This window comes from Fundulus heteroclitus, chromosome 19 (assembly GCF_011125445.2).
Source record: "Fundulus heteroclitus isolate FHET01 chromosome 19, MU-UCD_Fhet_4.1, whole genome shotgun sequence".
Lineage (NCBI taxonomy): Eukaryota > Metazoa > Chordata > Actinopteri > Cyprinodontiformes > Fundulidae > Fundulus > Fundulus heteroclitus.
Window position 1 is genome coordinate 20,124,201 of NC_046379.1, and position 17,384 is coordinate 20,141,584.

The 17,384-nt window shown below is 41.3% G+C and overlaps 1 protein-coding gene across 1 annotated transcript; it reads right to left on the reverse strand.

Moving 5' to 3' along the window:
• Positions 1-8,003: 8,003 nt before the first annotated feature.
• On the reverse strand, positions 8,004-17,171 carry otomp (otolith matrix protein). Its single transcript, XM_012881069.3, has 9 exons — positions 17,037-17,171; positions 16,792-16,928; positions 15,472-15,574; positions 14,486-14,671; positions 13,605-13,779; positions 12,263-12,330; positions 11,309-11,493; positions 9,344-9,515; positions 8,004-9,163 (listed from the first exon to the last, which is right to left on the reverse strand). Exons 1-9 carry the CDS (start codon positions 17,116-17,118, stop codon positions 9,153-9,155), a joined length of 1,119 nt encoding a protein of 372 aa, XP_012736523.2. The 5' UTR covers positions 17,119-17,171; the 3' UTR covers positions 8,004-9,152.
• Between the last annotated feature and the right edge of the window lie 213 nt (positions 17,172-17,384).

The window sequence follows — 17,384 nt, forward strand, 5'->3', positions numbered from 1 at the left end:
CGGCACTGCTGTTGTTTAATACGATGGCAGGCTGCAAAGTTTGATCAGACTTTGTGACAGGGTCAGATCAACATTGTTTGATGAACAAAAGGTTCTTGAGAGTTCAGTTCAGTCTGTTTTCATCTGGTAAAACACAGTTTTTTTACAACAAAAGCTTTCAGGAGAGGACCCGCCATGAGGAAATGCTAATTCAGTTAGGTTATTGGTGTAACTTAGATGAGTCAAAGCGAGAATGAGTATTATATACCCTCAACTAGACTTTCTTTCCTACGTCTAAGACACAGGGCTTTGGCAGAATGGAGTAAAACAGAGTTTTTTAATACAGGCAAAACCGTACATCAGTTTGGAAGGGCAGGAAAAACAATGTTATCTTTTGAGGAACCAACTTCTGAATATGAAATGTCAAAAAATGTTTGGCTCACACCTCAGATGCATAAACAATTTGTTAAAACGTGTGCATTCATGCTACAAAAGAGTACAACATGTTACCATCGCATGGCATGGACAGGTGGCAAAGAGTAACAAAAGGCCTTTTGAGATATTAGGTCTGCAATGAAAATGCAATCACCATCACTTTTTCCATTCATATTATAGAAGTTGATATCCCAAGATCACGGGTCATGTGTGCTTTCAGAGCACACAACTGGGTTTGCAAGACCAAAAGGGTGTGGCTTACAAAGCAAAGCTTTCATCTCAGCAATGAGGAAGACATGCAATTGGGATTTTATGATGGCAAATACCCCCCAAAACCTCTGCGTCACTGTCCTCATACATGCAGTCCAACTTCCTTCATTGGTCCGACTCTTCTTGGTCCCTGGACATTGTCTTTATGCTTCTAACCCTTGACACGTTCAGACTCTGAATGTAAGTAACTAGAAATATCTAATTTCAATAAATTGTTTCTAAAAAAGATACATTTTCTGTCTGTGCTAAAAATAAGTGAGAGAGAGAGAGAGAGAGAAAGAAAGAATGACAGAGAGAGAGAGAGACTTAGACTTAGGGAGTATGAATACTTGTTATGTTTGACGAGGACTTAAGTTACTAAGAGCATTCATGCTTTTGTTGTAAATTGAGTTAGTCAAAAAAAAGACAGAGTACACAAGATCAATGGCTCTGCCCTGTGTGTTTCCACAGACTTTCAACCACCTCCCAAAGCAAGACCCTTGAACTATTGTTCTGCAACCGCCTAGTGGTTGGAGAGCCAGGCATTTGCATCTTGGAGAGGCCCCAAAGGTCAGTGGTTCAATACTGGGTTTGTCGCTCTGGCTCTCTGAGCAAGACCCTTAACCACATATTGCTCCCTGTGCACCACTCATTGTCGGCAGCACACTGCTCCCTAAGGCATGGGTTAAATGCGGAGAGTAGGTTCCCCTCTGTGGAACTATATGTGAAATATTTACTTATTCAGAATGAAGCTCTGTCTCTGTCTAACTGTCTCTCCTCACTGGCCGACATCTTGTTCCAAAGGGGAATGTCAAACTAGATATCGATGGGTCAGTTTCAACCCCCCAATTCCTTGTCAGGACCCTTTAGTTGTTTGACGTGCAAAGAAAAAATATAGATCGCAGAAGAATAAAAAACATAATACTCTGAAAGGGACTAAATAAACATACTTGAAAAAAACAGCTTTACCTATCAATTTACATCGATACCTTTGTGCAAAACCACACAGATTGTTGTTCTGTGTCACACCCCCTGCCTCTAGACCCACTGAAATGAATAAACACGTTCCTCCCCAAAGCTTCCCACTCAAACAATCTGCCGCTTCTGGTCATTTTTCATCCAGCGCATGCATCATTACAGAAGCAACATGCCCTGCCACGCAATCTGAGTCCATAAACATGTTTAGCAAATCCCATGAGCTTCACGTGCATGTTTGTGTTTCTGTGTCTGTGTGTGTTTTCTTGCTCTGCTTGTTTTTTTTTGTTTTTTTTTAATGCAAAGGATCTGGAGAGCGGTGTGGGTGTCGAGTGATAAGCCCGGCGCACCTGGTATCTAATCATTCTCTACGTTCCTTATCGTCTTGGGGCTAAGGAGCTTGAATGAACTCTGTGGAACGAGATGAGGGAGGGAATGAAGGCAGCATGGTGAATGGCTTGGATCTGAAATGGCAATGAGAAAATGGAAGGAATGGAGATGAGAGATGTAAGAAGGAGGACCACAGATTTAAGGGTCTGCTGCACTAAAAGCGTATAAGAAACTGGAGCCAAGTCCCACGTCCCGCTTCACCTCACCACCCACTCAGCACTCACCAATCTCGTGTAAGAGGATCCCCCAAACCCACTGCAACTTCTCACTGAAAATGTGTGAGGGGGTAAATGTGTGTGTGTCTGCATGGTTATCAAGAGAGCTAAGGATGGGTGGTAATTGAATAATGACAGTCATCCTTCTGATGGATTACCTGTCATTCCTCTATCTTTGCCTCCTCAATCACTGTCATTTCTCTCTTCTTTGCCACTTTGGTCTCGCAACCTCTGGTCAAATGGCGTCCCATCCAGGGCTTTCCTGGTGCCAACGTAAATAAAGACACTTGCAAAGTCATGCGTGATTTCCTTTTTGTCTGCATGCTTCTGCGTGGAAGTATAATGCAGATATTGTTCCTTACCTTGTCCTGTCAGAGGTGCAGCCAATTTTAGAATAAAATACATTTTCGAAAAGTGATGACAGCAGATGTTGGAGTCCTTCTCTGTGTTTCTGACATGATATTGAAAACATAGACCTTTTGTTTTAGCTCACACATGCAAGGGCACCTGATTGTGTTTTATAAAATAGGAAAGGAAAGTTTGAAGGTTATATACAGATACTGCTGAAACCACATATTTCCACACGCTCTGTAAAAGACTGCATTGACTTCTCTCCTCACTGGCTGTCATTAAATCAGACTAAACCTTTTATGCTTAATGATAGTTTAATGGCTAAATATCAGATTAATGATAAATAATTTTCTTTAAAAAATGTTTCACGACCTTCTTAAAATTGATCATGTTACATCAATATTCCTTTTAAAACATTTATGAAAGCTCAAAACATGATGTCATGGCTTTGTAATCTGTGGATTCAGTAATTTTACAAGTTTTGAGTTAAACGGAGGTGAACCTGTGGGTGTATTTTGGAGATATGGGAATGCTTATCTATAATATTGTTCAGGAGGGAAGGTTCTGGTGGGAGGCAGGTCCTGTGTCCAAGAAATAAACATGCTGTAATGTGAAATGAGTGAATCAGCGCAGAACAAATGCACACAAAAATAAAATAAAAAATAAAAATAAACACTGGTAAAGATGCTGTCTGAAGCTATTAAAAAGAATCTCTTTCCACAGTGAAAAGAGTCCTTTATTGACATGGGCTGAAAGGCAACTTAGCAGGTAAGAAGCTATTACTCTTACAGCAACTTAAAAAGTCAGATTAAAGTTTGCAAATCCATTCAAGAACAACTTAATACGTTGAGACATGTCCTGTCTTCTGAAGTGTTTGGCCATAATTACAATTGTTACATTTTTAAGAAGAAAAGAGGAAAACTTGGAAACCTGATAATAACATCCCAGGTGTCAAGTATGGGGGTGGCTGCGTCGTTTTGTTGTGGGTGTTTAGCTGCAGGAGGGACTGGTGCACCTCACAAAATAGATGGCATCATGAGGAAAGAAGATTATGTGGAAATAAGATATCAGCCATCAACCTTAAGCTGTGACACTTTCCGTTCCAGCTAATGGGTTTTCCAAATGAACAATCAGCCTGATGCTATCACCAAAGCTGTGACAAAGCGCCTTACGGACAACAAAGTAATTGTTTTAGTTACACCTTGCAGGGGCAACTGCAGCTCACTGGGTACAAGGTTGTGGGTTTCGATTGCAGCTTCTCCCCTTACATAATGTTTGTGAGCAAAGCTGCATACAAACCTGACTCAGTTACACCAGTTCTGAAGAAAGTGAAAACAAACTCTAAAAAAAAAAACTCTCCCATTGTTCTGACATTTAGCTGCGAGGAATAATTTTGTTGATCCTGACCTAAAACATGACAACTCGATTTGGCTTTATTGTCTAACTGAGAAAAAAAAGGTTGTGTGCCTTATTAAATCGCAAGCATCTCATTTCAGCTGTATATTTAAACAATTAAAAATCTTTAAAGGTGTTCTAGTCTTCAATATTAAGGAAATATGTGACTTCAAGCTTCTGGCTTTGTTGCAAACACAGCTCTTTGTGAATTTGTCCTACAGATGCAGCAACAGTTCTCACTTTTCAGTCTGGTGGCTCTCTCTTCTGCTTTGCTAAACCAGGATTAATCCATCCATCATCTATACTCGCTTATCCTTGAGGGGTCACAGGGGGCAACGGGGCTTTTTTCCGGGCAGTCATTGGCCGAGAGGACAGGTTCACCCCCGACAGGTCTCCACTCCATCACAGGGAAATCGGAGCCATGCCAAAGAAAAAAAACTTGCACGTTCAAACTCACTCCTACATATAATTAAGGGAGACGAATTTGCCGAACTGTCCTGTTATTGGTCTGTGGGATTAAAACTCAGGACTATCTTCCTGCTAAGCAACAGTAATAGCAACTGAACCAACTTGCAGAGATATGTGTGTTTCCAATGGTGCCTTTGTGGAATGTTGATATTATTACATATTTTCTGCTCTGTGAGAGGAGTGGACATTGTAGTTCATTCTTGCAGGTAGCCGTGGAATTGTCTCTTCATGTCAGCTCATCAGTCGGATAGATCCCCAGGAAACGGTGCTATAAACCCCGTCTTTGTTTTGTTGGGAGATGCTGCTGATTACCAGCCCTTCTGAAAGCTTCAATCATTTCCTTGGTCTAAGTGTTATATTAGCAATTTGTTAATCTACATTTCTTACAATCTGGGAGGCGGTTGATGGACCAAATTGGAGACAGGAACTTGAGAGCCACATTGTGAGTGAAAATATTTAAATAAATGAACTTACAGGGAATGCAGGAAACAGAGCAGGAACTGGAGAGAGGAATGAACCAGAGAAAAACATAGGAGCCAGTAAATGAGAGGAGATGACCAGGCAGCATGTATACAGAGGGAGTGAGGAGAGAAAGCATGGAGAGCAGGTGTAAATAATCAGATGAGTAGCAACAGCTGAGAATAATGAGAGCAGAGAGCTGAGGGAGATGGAGAGTAATGGACAGTGGCAGAACAGGAAGAGATCTAGCAGAACATAAAACAAAAAGGATACTGAATGAACTAAGAGCTGAATTCACTAACTAATCTGCCGAAGTGAAATAAACAAACTTATAGAAAAAAAATGAAGAAAGTGCGATCAAGGACACTTAAACCAGTCCAAATAATTTACAGAAGAAAATCAAAACACAAATGAAACACAAAGGATCGTGAAAACGTCTCATTTGGCTGTGATGCATATTGTGTTCACATATCTTCTCTGGGTTTCACACTCCTGGACCAAACATCTTTGTGTTACAATTCCTCAAAAAGGTTTGAGGTTTATTTAGATTTCTTTAATCTTTGTTTTGTGTTTTTTCAATTGTCATGATATTACAATATTATTATTGTAATTCATTTTGTTATAATTCTTTGGCCTACTGTGTAAAGCTACCAGCCCCTTCAATCTCACAGTTTGTTTAGATTGTTGCAATAAAAAAGGCATGAAAATTCCCACTTTTTATCACTCAAATTATTCTCAGCTAAGAGGTTGGACTGCACTGAAGCTGTTTTGGGTGTGATTTTATTGTTGCTTTACGGCAACAAAGGGAGCGGTGGGAGATCCAAGGAGAGTGATTGCAGCTTTCTGCTGCACTGCAGTTCAATCTACAGTATCTGGTCGTTGCTAAATGGTTCCCCTCCATCATGTGGAGGCTTTCTCTATAGGATTAATATTGTAAATGAGGTGAAGCTCTGCCAGAAGGGATATTGGGTCTGTGGAAAAAAAAAAAAAGGTCTGTTTCTTTGCCGGGACCACTGATGATAATGGTTTGTCCCTGATTTACCAGCTAAACCCTGAGTGTGTGTGATAAAGCAAGAGGGATCATTTGTTTTCAGGCAAATCGGGATTGCACGGCTACGAACAGCCATTATAGCCGACTCAAAAAAAAAAGAGAGAATTATTTTCTTCATCATCGTTTATTTGATTGAAAAGAAGGAAGTCTGCAGCTTTACACATTCAGGCAGAGAGGACTTATTTACATCAAGTTTTATTTAAAGCGGTGCTTTAAAAGAAAAATCAGCAGTGGTACATAACCAAACTAAACGTGGGTGTAAGAAAAAACGCAGATTGTTACATGCACAGGCATTAGGCTTCCTTTCCAAACAGAGCCATTTGAAAATCCTGTATCAGCTGTGGATGCTTTCATGCAAGGAGAGTTCAAAAACACAGACTGAGGAGAAGAGGAACGTCACCCAGTTTATATCTGAACCAACTGAAGCGTAGGAAACAAAAGGAGGTGAGATGCAACTTAAAACAGTGTAATTTATAGACCATTCAGCGTTGTGCAGAGGATGATACAGAAGCTCAAGCAGGCGCTTTAAAGTGGGAACTGATTTTATTCGTAATTGTACAACCTCACTGATTTAACCTGCCAGAATTATCAGTGATTAAAGTGTATTGTATCTTATCATGATGCAATGACAAACCTCAGTCTATTTTTATTAAAATTTTATGAGATAGACAACACAAAAATAAAAAAAAAATTGTGGAGGGAATTTGTGGACTTCTTTTGTGTGGCCCCCCCAACTGCAATTCAAGAATGAATTGGTCCACCAGCACAGGTGGTTGATGCAGACGGAAACTTTTTATTTTTTATTTGGGCAAGATGATTACAGACGAAACAAAATCTTCTTACATTTGAAATGTTAGGTACGACATACAGGATTTGTCTTTTTTTAGCCACACCTTTTACCTTTTTCGTAATGTCATAGTAAATAGGACCACATCTATTCCATGCCTTTTATTCAAATGCAGCCCTTGGTGCAACAAAACCTAATTTAATCCATGTATTAAAATTTTTGTAATACAGGAAGCCTTTTCAAAGAAAAACGGATCTAAATCCTGACTGTGACTGAGGAAAAACACCTTTTTTTCCTTTCAAATGTTTTCTTTCGAGCCCTACATAATTTGCAAAAATAATTGGATGACCATCTTTTAATAAGTGAAATTTGCAAAACTTTTTTTTGTTAAGTTTTTAATCTACAATGACTTGCCCATCTCTCTCTGACAGACAAATACAAACTCAAGGCCAGTTATGACCTGTTTATGTTGCGGTTTTCATGCTCTTCTCAATGAAAGCTTATCTAGAGGCCAAAAAAGCAGAAAATGCTTTATTTGTGTTTTTACGAAGGTAATGAAGGATTTAATGAATCAGAACATGTGTTAAAATGAGTTTTTTTCATGATACAGCTTAGATTTTTGATGATCAAATTGACTATAGAGTTATTTAATTTGTAAAAGTACCTTCCACTTAGCACTGATTTGGAAGTTTATCTCACATAACAACTTCAGCCGGCTGTGGCATTCAAGTAGGGTGGGATGGGGTGGAGGTCTGGTTGCATTCCCTCCACATCAACTATGCCATGCCTCATGCCAATGAGCAAAAGAGAACATGTTTAAGGTTGAACTTATCGGTCGCGTTCATGCCACCCCCTGATGGTGGCGCCATGGATGAAGAGCCATATTGACCATATCAGAAACATATCGTATTAAAAACTACTGAAGACTTGAGAATGGCAGAGGTTGACCTCCTGGCTGGACAAAGTCCAGGCCTAATTCCCCTTGGCAATCCAAAGCCAGATCTGAAGCGGCTGTTGACAGATGCAGTCCATCCTGTCTGACCACACTTATTTTGTAAAAGAAAAAAAAATAGAAAAAAATAATTGGGCAGAAATCTCAATCTCTTAGGTGGCAGAGACATGCCAAGCTCTAATTGCAGCAAAAGATTATTTTACAAAGCATTGACTCGGGGGGGGCCCTGTATACAAATGCACACTGTGCTTTTTTTGTTTCTGTTCCACTTTCCTTCACAAATGGGTTATAACTACATCATCTTTCTCTTAAAATCCTAATAAAATAAATTGAAGTTTGGGGTCGTAGCTTTGTATCAATGTTGAAAAGTTCTAAAGGATTCGAATAACTTTGGACGGTCTTGTAGTCTTAGAAGAGCAACTCACACCTGCTTATGTGGACAAACCAAAAAAAGAAAGCGGGCATTAAGAGCGTGAGAACGATCCGGGTGATGCAAAGCGAGGAGAAAATGTATTTAAGTCGAGGGTCCCTCAGAGGTCACTTGGGCAGGCCTCCTTCCTCCAAACCCGGCGGTGTTACAGTACACGGTGTGCTGGCACGGTGCGGCCCACCATGCCAGACGTGAGAAAGCACTGATCCGAAGCAGAAAGCTACACAAGCCACGGGAGAGAAGCAACCCTATCAGCAGATGCACATAGGCACACAAACACACACACACACACACGTTTCCTCTGTCACACACCAGCGATGTAAAATAAGCCAGACTGCCAATTAGGACAATAATGGCTGTGGGAAAGAATGTGTGCTTCTCTCAACCACACACACACACAGACATACACACACTCAGACACACACTGTTACAGTAACTGAGACTCCTAATGTCAACGTTAATAGCACCCAGTTGCTCAGTGCCAGAGACGGACCCTGTTGAGAAGGAGGTGGGAGGGCGGTGGTGCTGAAGCGTAGACTGTGGAGGAACAGCCAGCAGGACATGTTGGTGGTGTTCAGATGGTTTCTGAAGGACACATTCAGTGATTGCTGTTTCCAATCTTGTTTGAAAAAAAAAATGCTGAGATATCAGCTGTAATTACCACAGGAACGTGTCATTTTTCTACACTATTATCGTATATTTCTACTCAATTACTTCATATTTTCTACCCTTCCCTCCCCAGATCATGTTTTATGGAGTTCAGAAAAGCTGATTAGCCGCTCTTGGCGTTGACCTTTCCTCACAGCTGCTACATCGGACAACGCACCAAGTTTGTCGGAGGGCAATGACAAAAACGAGAGAAACGGGCGGCGGCACGCAGGAAGAAAACAAATACACAACGCAAAGCGATAGGAAAGCAGAGGGACACAGATGGCAGGGCGGGAATGCAGAACACTTGCATGGAGACAGCAGGATGGGGTGGAAGTTGATGCGCTGGGTATCTTCCCCCTCTTCCATCAGCAGAAGCCTGTTTGTGGAAAAAGAGCCGTAATGAGAGCAGCTGCAGTGGATACACACACACACACGCACACACACATAAAAAAGCAGAAAACACTTATCCAGCCACTTAGCCACCCACTCCTCATAAGCAAACCCACATAAACCCAATTGTGCACGCAGGCGAATAGGCGGACATCATCACTCTTACCCTCACACTCGAAGGCCTGCAGTATGGCGGTGTAACTGGGGCCCAGCCAAGAGGTGTAACTACCCAGAACTCTCTGCAGGTGGTGGGTGGCATCGCTGAACAGCAGATCGGATTGGCCGTAGCCTGCCGAGCTGAACAGGCTGAAGCCCTCGGTGGCGTTGCCAAACGCGTTCTGCAGGAGAGACAGCGTGTGACAGCGCTTAATGCATGAGGGCATGCATGGATGTGCGTGGGCGTGTTCCGGGAACATGTGTGGCTTTGAGATTGAAGGCATGCGGAGCTGGAGGAACGGCGCAGGACGGCCTCAGACACACTCTCGCAAAGAAGGAAGGAGGCATGAGGGATCTCAGCTACTATCTCCACAATAACCAGTGCAGAGTCAATAATCTTCACAATACAATGAAGCGATGCGCACATACACTCACTGGCCACTTGGTTAGTTAAAGCTCACAATTACTAAAATCCTATTGCCATACATTCAACAGGGTGTTGGAAACGTTCCACAGAGATCTTGGCCCAGACTCACTTGAAAGCATCTAGTTGCTGCAGATTTGTGGAGTTTACGTTGTAAGAGGCGTTGGCTCAACAGTGAACTCATTCTGTTCAGAACACCGGTTTGAGGGGCAATGAGCTTTAGCCTCCAGAAAGAAGCCATCAGAGGTTGAGTACATTGTGGTCATAAAGGAATGGGCATAGCCAGCAACAATACTAAAAAAGGCTGTGGTGCTTTAATGATGCTTCAACTGGTGATAAGAAAATACCCCCCATACCATCATACCACCACCACCATCATTGATTGGATCGATGGATGCATGTTGTCTACTCCCAATACTGATCGGGTCCCACCGGACCAGATGACATTTTTACCATTCTGTTATTGTCCAACCTTTGGGAGTCTGGCAAATTGTGGCCTCGGTTTCCTGTTCCGAAACGAGCGGAGTGGAGCCTGTTGTGATGTTTTGCTACTGTAGCCCGTCTGATTTAAGGTTCCATATGCTGTGCTTTCTGAGATGGTTGTAACAATTGGTTCTGTGTTACTGTTGTCTCTCTATCATCGCAAACCAGTCTTACTTCAACGAGGCATTTTCATCCACATAGTTCCCCTGTAATGGGATATTTTCTCCTTTTCGGCCGGTGGCACTGCAAAAACGCAACTAAAAATAAGTCAAATTATCTTGTAATAAGTATGTCTGTCCTTGATTTGAGCACGTAAATAAGAAGATTTGCCAATGGAATGAGATGTTTGCACTTAAAATAGGAACAACTCATCTCCATCATCTTATTTCGCACACTGTCTATTTCCCCTGCATTGTTTGCATTTCAATTGTTTACATAAATTACTGCTGCATCTTTATCCTGAAACTTTCTGCAATTTACTGTGATTTTTCAAGCTGTATGCAAACGAAATTTTGTTCTGTACACACTCTGTGCATACAAAATGACAAATAAAATTGTCTCTCTCTATCTCTCTGTCTCTCTCTCTGTCTGTCTCTCTCTGTCTCTCTCTCTCTCTCTCTCTCTCTCTCTCTTATTTAGAGGGCATATCATCTAATTATCTTATTTTAGGGGTCAAAATACTCATTCCATTGGCAAATCATCTTACTTACCTGCTCAAATCAAGGACAAACACACTTATTTCAAGATAATTTGACTTATTTTCAGTTCTATTTTTGCAGTGAGATCAGCAGTTTCTGAACCACTGAGACCAGCCCAGTCTGGTATCAACAACCACGCTCCGTGCAGAGTCACTTAAACCCCTTTTCTTCCCCCATTCTGATGATCAGTATGAACTAAGGTAATTCGCCTCCATCACATAGGTGCCAAAATTCATTGAGTCGCTGCGGTGTGATTGGCTGATTCCGCTAAATGTGTCGCAAGCAATTGAACACGCGTACCCAATAAAGTGGCCGGTGAGGGCCTGCGGGGGTGTGACACAAACTAATACAGAAACCTGATGCATTCTACCTGTAAACGCTCCAGGTATTTCCAGACACGGCACTTATCCTCCATGCGCACCACCACGCCGTTGGCAGGTACAGCTGACAGGTGGCATCGCAGATATTCATCCAGACCTGCCTCCGTCCCATCCGGACACAGCAGCTTGAGGTCTTCCAGCTCCAGGTCCAAAGCCCAGGATTCCTGGTTCTTACCTGGCCAAAAGAGGGAACAAGACGGAATTTAGTTTTTTAAAAGCTGGAAATATTGCTAGACGGGGAAACTTGTACTTCTCTCTGATAAAGAACCACTTTTTATGTGTGCGATATATCCCGTTTGCCACCATTAGTCCTAAAAATGTAGTTCGTATACTTTCATATACTTTCATTTCCAAACAGATGTTTACCTGAAAAGAGGCAGCGCACCTTCAGCTTTCCCTGGACATTAGCCCAAACCTTCTGTGCTCTCCTGACCTCCCTTAATTGGTGCCACTCTGGACCTCTCTGAAGCATATGATGCAGCAAGCCTCGTTACAGCTGCAGTGCTCACGGAGCCAGTGTCAAGCTGCTTCTTCTTGCCTGTACCAGCAGAGTCTGTGCAGCATGACTGTGATAATGATCACCATTAATTTTGGATGTTGCCCAAAGCAAAGGAGCAGATGCAGCAAGCTGAGAATTAGAATGCTATTGCTGGACAGAAAAATGCCTGGACATCTGCTTGTTATGATATAATTTTTTTTTTGTTTAATTCCTGTTTTTCATCCATCTTTCTGTCTTTATTAATCTCACAGGGAGACATATTGATGTGCCTCACTGAATTTCAGTGAAATTTGCTCATTTATCCTGGATAGCTCCCAGTTTTGGAAAGCGGAAATACTTGGCGCCACAGTGACATCTTGTGTCTTGACTGGGAACTGCAACCCGTGCTGGGATTCCAGCAAATCAGCAGCGTTTCGTCGCCATTCAGGAGATTTTCTGCTCTCACCGTCCAAATTGTCGAAGACCGTTGTGTGTTTGACGAACGCCACATCGCCCAGGTTCTCAGCAACACACCTGAGAGAAAGAAACCAAGCTGTTAAACCCATTTAATCCATTAAAAGAACCAACAGAAAAATACAACCAGACTTTAGGCAGAAACAAAACCTTTTTATAGACAAATTCTTTATAGGCCTGTTATTCTCCCCTCAGACACAGACCATTTTAAATAAACAATGGTCTTATTGTGACACGGTGCCAGCAACATTTATCACCACTCCTGTTTTGTAAAAAGCTTCAGAATAAATTAATCAAAAATAATTTCTAGCATATCTTGAAATACCCAAGCTTTAACTATCAATTCCTTCAAAGTCAATTTAGCTGGTTTACCTTAAGTTAAATGCTGTTTCTAAGACTTTCTGATTAGTAATAAATATGAACACAGGGGGCACACGTCTTTTAGCCACTGACCACAAGGTCAAGCTCTCCTTGAAATGTCAGGACACTTCCGGTTTGTTCTGATAGGCTCTACCAGCAAACCATTGAGTATTTTGTCAATAAAATGGTCCAAACCAGAGATAAATCAGAACCCTGGATGATCTAACTGTGTCCAGCATATTTCATGCAGAGCCAGGATCACCAAATTAAAGGTATAGGGTCACACGTTGAAAACACTTGCTGTATTTTGCAAAGTTTCGTGAACAATTGTACCCAAGATTGAAATTGAGCAAAAGTTGCTGGATGGTATAGTGGTACTACCACTAAGGTTGTTTACTTACTATCAAACTTGTACCACTCTTGAACTGTGATGAGGACCACAAAATTCCAGTAAATGGCCCCTGAGCTACACTTTTGTTTCCTCTAAATAAATAAAATAATTGATCAAAGACGGATGGTCAACGATTCCCCTGTCTGTGTGGTAGCAGGGTTGCCAGTATTTGTGCTGCTGGTAATATTTGGAAGTGGTGCGATTTCAAGCGTTTCGTACACTAAGCGCTTAAAACTGATTCTGAGGAGACAGTTACTCAAGTCTCAATCCTTACGGTTATTTAAAGTCTCACTTTTCCCTTTTGCTTTATAATTGCCGTTCTCGTTTTTCTATTCATATTTTTTGTATTCACCTGTGGATGTACGGTTTCTATCATCAAAGTGCAGCAATACATGGTACTTTTATGTCCTGAGTAAATTTCCATCTTATCTGAGTACCTCCAATTTGTCTTCTTGAGCAAAATCATTTCTTTCAAACCAGGCACATTTTTTTTCCAGGTTGTAGTGGATCTGTCAGGGGATAGATTTATCAGGTAACCCACGTCCGGGTGTTGTTCCTGGAGGTAATGGTGAACGATTCATACCTCAGGGCCCCAGCCTCTCCGTAATGTCTCTCCTTGTGGTTGTTGGCGCAGATGTGTCTGTCGTTCTCGTCTCCTATACACGCCTCGCAAAGGTTTTTCGGGTTGTTGCCTCTGGGATCATGCAGAGGATCCTTAACGCCGGGCACGCAGCTGTAACCGAAGAAGTTCCCCACCGCTGGCAGGAGAAATGGAGGACAAGTCAGCTGGACTCACAAAATGACTTATTTTGCTTTTCACATTTTTTTTTTATTTATTTGTAGAATTCAGCTAGAAGTTAGGGCTGGACAATAATTCAATAACAATATATATTGATCGATACACAATGTTTTTTCTTTTTTAAAAGCTTGTAGTTTTGGTAAAAAGTTGGTTGAATAAAAGGCTGAGTTTGAATTCACTGTTTGTGTGTTCTGGATGTAAAAATAGGCCACTAAGCAACAGCATAAAATGACCAGGGCTGCACTTAAAATATATGTTTTAAATTTGTTGATAATTATCGATATCGATCAATATGATTCCTATTTTATCGATATGCTTTTTTCTATATCGTCCAGCCCTACTAGAAGTTATCAATATTTCAGAAAAGGCAAAGGTTTTTTTAAACAATTACATTAAAAACCGCTTCCCTGGTAAGATTCTGTGATTGCATTTAAGCTAAAGTCCAAACAAATTAGAAGATAACTCAATGGGAACAAGGTTTGTGGTAATTAAATCATCCCATCTGCTCTTTCAGTGTGGTCTTGCGTGCTTCACCCCATCCCACCTCCATCCCTTCACCTCTCTGCTCCCCCCACCCCACTTCCTGCCTCCGGACCTCTGAAATACCTTCTACGCATCAGTGTGCACCACCCACCCCGGCACACAGCCACCACGCTTGGCTTCACCTTTGGGGAAGTTGCACTGCTCTCCTATGCTGATTTGGGACGTGTTGACCAAGTAGCCGATGGGAACGGTCCAGCCCACTGTGGTACGGATGCCGGGGTGACAGGAGCTGCGCTCGTGCATCTCCAGCAAGGACAGGTCTGAGGAGGAGCGTCGGGCCATGGCCACCACGTAGTAGCTGATTCCGTCTGGTGTAGGGTGGTGGGACACACGTCAGGACAGGACATGAAAAATTTAAAAACGCACTCATCAGTAAGGCAGAGATTATGATCGGGAAGCTTTTTCCAGCTCAATGGTTTGCAGATAATCAGATTTGTTTCCCTCCGTATATTAAATATACCAAAATTAAGAACACACACTGCAAAAACGGGTCTAAAAATAAGTAAAATGTTCTTAAAGTTAGTGTATTTGTCCTTGATTTGAGCAGGTAAAAAAGATTATTTGCCAATGGAATGAGTATTTTGACCCCCAAAATAAGATAATTAGGCATCCTGCACTTGAAATAAGGTGATGGAGGTGAGTTTTTCCTATTTTAAGTGCAAAAATCTTATTCCATTGGCAAATAATCTTATTTACCTGCTCAAATCAAGGACAAATACACTAATTTTAATAACATTTTACTTATTTTAAGTTCCGTTTTTGCAGTGCACAACATATTTTCATCTTAAAATACATGAACTAAGAGTTGCAAGCACTTTTTAGGTTGAATATTGGATCAATTTAAGAGAACTTTTCTTGGATAAAGGGGCAAAATTTGGACACTCTTAATTTTCAGTTGGATTCATAATCACCGCCTCCATTAAGCAATCTGCAGCATATTTTTTTTGCTTTTTACGTCCGAAGTTCTTAGAATGAAAGAAATCGGTATTAGCCAGGAAATGTCTGACCGGTGCATCTCTACCGTGATTTTTTTTACTTCTGTGAGACAAACATTATGAGAAGTTTGGGTAAGACCATAAACGCTGCTGGGCTCCAACATGTGGCTTACCGACTCCGTTGTGAGACTCTCCTGCTGCGAGCTCCAGACCGTAGCAGAGGCCCGCAGCGTAGATATCATCTGCAAACATCGAGGCCGCGTCTGCCGTGCCGTTCTGAGAAAACAGACATTTGTTTTTATGCAGCCTGGAGCTAAAAAAAGGGCCCTCAGTATACTATATGAAATGAAAAGATGTTTTCAGATTATTGTACTTAAAGCCTATTGTTCTAGAACAAACAGAAATACACAGAAATTGTGTTTAAAATGCTTTTACATGGAGAATCTTATCCACTGTTTTATCCTATAAACACACTTAAAATGTGAGTAGAGCATAAATAACAATTTAAACTTTAAAGCAATGTACTTTGATGTAGTTTCGTCTGATTTCAGTGTAAATACATTTCTGTAACTATTTCCAAAGATACTTTATTCATTCAAATAACATTTACGTTTAAGCAATAAAATTTATCATCAGTGCAATAAAGCACCGTTACTTACAAACAACTGTATTTGTAGCGCTTTGTATACTTTACTGTTTAGAGTAAACGGTCCTAAACAGATTGATCTGAGTACTACATAATCTGTTTATTTATTTATAGTATATACAATAATAGTATATGGAAAAATGAAAAGTGTACCAGAAATTACTTTTGAAGCCAATTATGAGTCTATGTCGTTCCAACAGCAGCCACAGCATAAGGAGAACTCCCTAAGCACCGAACATCTTCAAGCAGTAAATATCTGTTGGGTGCCACCGATAATTTCACACCACAGACTCAGACTTAACGTCCATTTCTAAAATAGAGATCTGTGTTTAACATAGATACTTAAAATAATTTTTAGACTCCATTTTAAAAAATACGCAAAAATATCCACCCAAGTCTATGAAGTGGGTCTGTACCCAGTTAAAGTTGCAGGATCGTAGGAAGCTTGGTGTTTATCTCCAGCTGTAGACCTGGACAGGTCGCCAGTCCATCACAGGACAGGTAACCACGCACAAACTCAGACACTTAGGGATTTATAGAGGAACCGGTTTTGGACTTTGGGAGGAAGCTAGAGTACCCAGAGAGGACCTACGTGTGCACAAAGATACTATATATATATATAATATACTGTATTAATGTGTGTTAAATGAAGCATATTTTCTTTCTAATATCTCTATATAGTTTATTTTTATCAGTACAGTACATTTGCTGTAAGTAATTTAACATTTAAAGGGTTTACACTAGGGTTTGAGAGATAAAAATGGACTATGAAGAGCCCAGCCAAAATTAATATTTCACATTTTAAGTCTTTTAAAGCATGGCTATCCTATTTTCCATCCTCCTATACCTTGATTTTCTCCATGCAGTCTCTTGTGTTCAGGCCGCGGACACACAGCAGAGATCCCCTCACGTTCCTGGCCGTGGCATTGCCGGCTAAATCCAGGCACTTCTGCTCCTCGGCCTCCGACAGCACACACCAGGAGACTAGTCAGAGAACGGGGTTTTTGTTTTTTTCGTTAAAGGGAGATCACATGCTGTAAAGTATTTATTCCCTAGAAACAATTGTTCCGTGTAAGCCTTCGACTGGTGTACCTGTCGTTTTTTGATTGGAGACGCCGCTGACACTCAGGAGAGGCAGAAAAAGCAGGAAAGCTGCAGCAAATCCTCCCTCCATGTCGGCTCTGGTCTGAATCCGTCTTCAAAATGATTCTATAATTCAGCTGGGATGAGGACTAGGTGAAATTCATAGGTAAAAAAAAAAAAAGAGTCATTCAGCCCCTCCCTCTCACATAACCTTAACAGAGAGAGAGAGAGGAGGAATAAAGCGGGAGAATAAAGCAGGTAGATTGAATGTAGAAAGAAGAAAACATCACATTATTCTTCCGCCCTTGACTCTTAAGTGGAGGTCCTCGTTAGATAATCCTCTCCTCCATCTCAGGA